The sequence below is a fragment of the Drosophila obscura genome, unplaced genomic scaffold, assembly GCF_018151105.1.
Source record: "Drosophila obscura isolate BZ-5 IFL unplaced genomic scaffold, ASM1815110v1 contig_150, whole genome shotgun sequence".
In the NCBI taxonomy this organism is placed as follows: Eukaryota; Metazoa; Arthropoda; class Insecta; order Diptera; family Drosophilidae; genus Drosophila; species Drosophila obscura.
Window position 1 is genome coordinate 8,726,630 of NW_024542736.1, and position 4,100 is coordinate 8,730,729.

Here is a 4,100-nt window from a genome sequence, read left to right on the forward strand (position 1 = left end):
TACATGCGATAGCATGTGCCTGAAAGCCTCAAAGTTTAAGTGAAACACATATGAACCAGCTCGGTCATGTGAGTCTTATTTTTGATAAGTGGCAAGGAGTCACATTTTTCTAATCATATGGCAAGGAACATAAACATGCACTACCCCCACCCGACACACGAGTTCTGCTGTCACCAGCTTAAGTTCCTTTTATAGTCTTTTATGGACAAAACTTCTATCAGACTGTGTAAAATCAATTTCCTAACAATTAAATTATTATAGTCTGTCAATCGACAGACCGTGATCGCACCTGAGCATGAAACAGATGAAACCCTCATTAATTTCTATATGGGGGGGCCCCCCCCCCCCGCCCCCCCCGCGCCCCCCCCACGCAACCAGGCACCGCCCCAGCCCCCCCCCCCCCCCCCCACGGCGAAAGCACGGCCCCCCCCCCCCCCCCCCCCCCCCCCCCCCCCCGCCCGCCCCCCCGGGCGACCAACCTATAATATTTATAAATTCTGCTGTGGGGCCCCCCTCGCCCCGTTTTAATTATATTAAAAGGAAATATTTACACTATATGTATAAGTTAATACATCTGCCTATATATATGTATATATTTAGTCTGTAACATGATTCCATGGTTCTATCCACTAGCAGCATCCCCATCGTTTGCCTCCAGTTTAGTCTTGCTCTCCCTCTTCAATGGGGGTGCCGAAGCCGATTCTCTTCTTTCACTAGTTTGAATCGCTTCTGGAGCTGGAGTTTGCCTCTCAGCATCATTACCCAACTGATTAGCCTTTGGATCAGTTTCATCTAGAGGCACTTTGGGTGTAGGAGGGGCCCTGCGATTCGGCAGAATCAGACTACTCAGTCCCCCAAAAGGAGCTTCGACTAGAATATACATAACGTACGCAAGCAGCAGGGAGAATCCAAAGTCCTGCCAGAATCGCAGCATCTGAAGAAAAGCGTTAAATTCGTTTATGTTCAAAGGATTCCCAGCAAGAACTAGGCCAAGCACTTACCACATCGTAGTCGGAGAAGTAGGTGCTTACACGGGTGCGTCCAGCGTTCAGGTTCTGAATGAACAAGTGCCACATATAGACACAGTAGGACAGCTTGGATAGCGGCTGCCACAAGGGCGAGGAGAGGAACGAATTGGCCAATCCTCCGTATCCTTGCATGCAGGCAAAAACGACCCAGCTCAAGCCCAGGGGCCAAGCAATCCGTGACAGTGACACATAGAACGCTTCATTCAAAATGGGCAGAGCTTTGGAATTGGCCCCGCTGTACGGATACATGGCAAAGATGCAGGTAAAGAGCAAGGCCAAGCTGGTCAGCCATCCGAGCCATACAATGGGGCTACTGTGCTTGATCGATTTTCCCCGGATAGTGTGCAGGTAGTACCCAAAGAGGAAGCCAACAAGCCATCCTGATGCTCGTAAGTGTGTGTTTTGAGAGAGATCTATGTCCCCTCCTGAAATTCTGAAGAGTATATGGATTAGATGCGAACGACTTGGTCACGATTTTGAGCACTTACAAGGAGTTGTTCTTGATCACCATTATGCTGAAGAGGTAAGCGGCTAGCAAAAGGGTCAAAAGCATGACAGCGGCGGCGCCTTTTGTTCCCCACTTGTAGACAACAATCAGGAGCAACGGAGCGATGATATAGAGCTGCATATCGATGGCCAAATACCATGTTTGAGCGAGGCACTTTATACACAACAAAAATACTGATTAGTTGAGGTGAATATATGAAATATTAACGACTTACGATCCGGTCAGCGGCATAGTTCTGTATGTAGAGAAGTGTCCAGTACCAATTTTCATTACAGCTATCATAGTTATCAAAGTTCCAGTTGCCGAACAGTGGGCCATCGGCCATGAGAGGCAGAACTTTTAGATAGACGAGAATGGCCACAGCCACGATAGGAGTGAGTCGTAGATAGCGATGAAGGTACATCAGCGGAATGTTCAGTTTTCCCTTGGCTCTGCAATGAAACCATTGTTAAGATTCATATAAAAAAAGGGTAATATCGAACCTACTTCTCCATTGAACGCAAGGCGACCATTGAGACCAGCATGCCGCTTATAAAGAAAAAAGTATCCACCGCGAAAACGCCCTCATATATTACCACCATGAAAGGTGACTTGGCCCACTGAAAATTGGTGCGAAAAGAGTTGGCCACTTGAGCAATATGAACTATTTAGAAGTGCTGACCTTATACACATCCAGAAAATTGATATTAGGCGATGTTATTCCTATTAAGTAATCATGACCAAAACACACCCAGATCAGGGACATGCCACGCATACCGTGCAGGCAATGGACAACATTGGGGTTGGAATTATTGGAGATACGGAAGAGTCCTCTGGAGTTGTAGCGTGCTGAGAATACCCTCAAAATGGCAGGGAGTTTCTCTGCAATAAACATCGTAGAGAATGTCCATAAGACACCATTGAACTGATCGACGTACCTTGATCCTCGCAAAGAAAGTAGTCGTAGAGTGTGGAAAGGACTACGGCTGCACCGAGTACCGACAAAAAAGCACTGAAAGGGGATAGAGAACAATTAACTTCGATTAAGGAGTAAAATCACTTAATTTACATGGTAAAAACGGTGAGCCCATCGTAGGGCTCTCGCTCAGCCGTCTTGCAGGTTCTTTCCTTGACAAAAGTAAGGTCTGCGCTCAGCTCCACTCCAAGTAGTTGCTTAAGGAGTCGTAGCAGCAGCGTGTCCATGTTCGCGGCCGAGCAGGAGGCGGGAAAGCAGACAGCTGTCTGTACATTCATCGGTAACTGCAGCGGTAACTGGGCAAGGCAGTACTTTCCCATCAGATTGTAGTTGGAGGTGATGGCCTGCTCGATGTTAACGCACTCGTCGTAGTGCCCCAGATCCTTGAAATGACCAACTAGAATTCCCGCTGGCAGCGATCCCCACGAGTCAAACACTGTGGAATGAATACATCGATTACTTAGCCATATACTCCCGAGGGATCAGTTGGAGATCAGTCGTCAACTCACTTCTATATGCCCAAAGGCTGCCGTTAACCAAAGCGGCGGTCAGGTGAGCAAATTCCGCATAGCATTGAAGATCCTGCTGCGTAGGCAGCCGTGATTCGGGCACCAAATCAGACAGAGTTATATTCTGATAGAAGCTCCGGAACTCCTCCGACAAGTGGCGAAGCTTGGCCATGCGCTGGAATTCCTCCACATCCATTTCCATACCCTTGTGTAGCTCCACATCCCAGTTGCTGGCCTTGGCCACGGCCAAGCCAAAAATAAACAGCAGGAGTGTAATTCTAACCATATCTCCCAACGTCTGACTAGCGAATAATTTGAGTCAAGACCACCCCGACCCTTTTTATAACCGATCGATGGAAAATAGGCTGAGATGTCTGACTGTGGCCGGTGATAAGGATTCCTAATATATGATTGGCCCAGTACAGGGTTTCGCATCGCGGACATGACTGTGCAATCTAACCGAATTTCCAGTATTCCAAATAAATTCCTAGTAATTCAAATCATTTATGCATATGTAAGTACGATCGGACTCTTCTCGTCTAGTGTTTTGTTTGGGCTTTTGCGATTGTACTTGACTATCTTATCGTGAACATGCATATTCAGGTCCGGATTAACCCTTAGGCAGAAAAGCCAGTTGCATAGGGCCCCCGATTCAAGGGGGACCCTGAATCAAATGCTAACATAACAAATTTTTTAAAAAACAAAATTCCAAATAATGAATAACAAATATATTAGACACTTAAAGTGAACAAAAAAAAAATACAAAATAATCAAACAAAGAAAAAAATGTATACGTTTTTATTTTAAATGATGGTTGGCAGAGTAGAGGGTTAATCCTGCCCTGTGCATATTTAAGGCCTCCTGGCATACAGTATAATCAATGGTTCATCAGAAATCCACTCCCGCACTTTCTGATTTGGATGAATAATAAATAAATAATTTACGATTAACGTTTGGGAAATACCACAGCAACAGTAAATAGTCCAAGAGTCCGAATTAGTAAGTCGGAATCGCCAAAGAAGGGTTGGGGTTTGGCCCAAGGCAATCAGGTGGAAAAAAAGTTAGAATCTTTTCTTATCTAATACTCGTAGTTTCATATG

The 4,100-nt window shown here is 45.9% G+C and overlaps 1 protein-coding gene across 1 annotated transcript; it reads right to left on the reverse strand.

Moving 5' to 3' along the window:
- Positions 1 to 595: 595 nt before the first annotated feature.
- LOC121403816 (nose resistant to fluoxetine protein 6-like) lies at positions 596 to 3,635 on the reverse strand. Its single transcript, XM_041591635.1, has 9 exons — positions 3,001 to 3,635; positions 2,585 to 2,927; positions 2,454 to 2,527; positions 2,198 to 2,397; positions 2,023 to 2,135; positions 1,751 to 1,967; positions 1,517 to 1,689; positions 1,002 to 1,461; positions 596 to 934 (listed from the first exon to the last, which is right to left on the reverse strand). The coding sequence occupies exons 1-9, from the start codon at positions 3,284 to 3,286 to the stop codon at positions 623 to 625; spliced, it is 2,178 nt and encodes a 725-aa protein (XP_041447569.1). The 5' UTR covers positions 3,287 to 3,635; the 3' UTR covers positions 596 to 622.
- Positions 3,636 to 4,100: the final 465 nt, after the last annotated feature.

Bases quoted from the DNA above. Each gene is read 5' to 3' on its own strand.
- LOC121403816 (XM_041591635.1), bottom strand. From the start codon at position 3,286: ATGGTTAGAATTACACTCCTGCTGTTTATTTTTGGCTTGGCCGTGGCC. The intron at 2,398-2,453 runs GTACGTCGATCA...TGTTTATTGCAG, and splicing joins CTTTCTTTGCGAGGATCAAG to AGAAACTCCCTGCCATTTTG. The intron at 2,136-2,197 runs GTCAGCACTTCT...ACCAATTTTCAG, and splicing joins ATTTTCTGGATGTGTATAAG to TGGGCCAAGTCACCTTTCAT.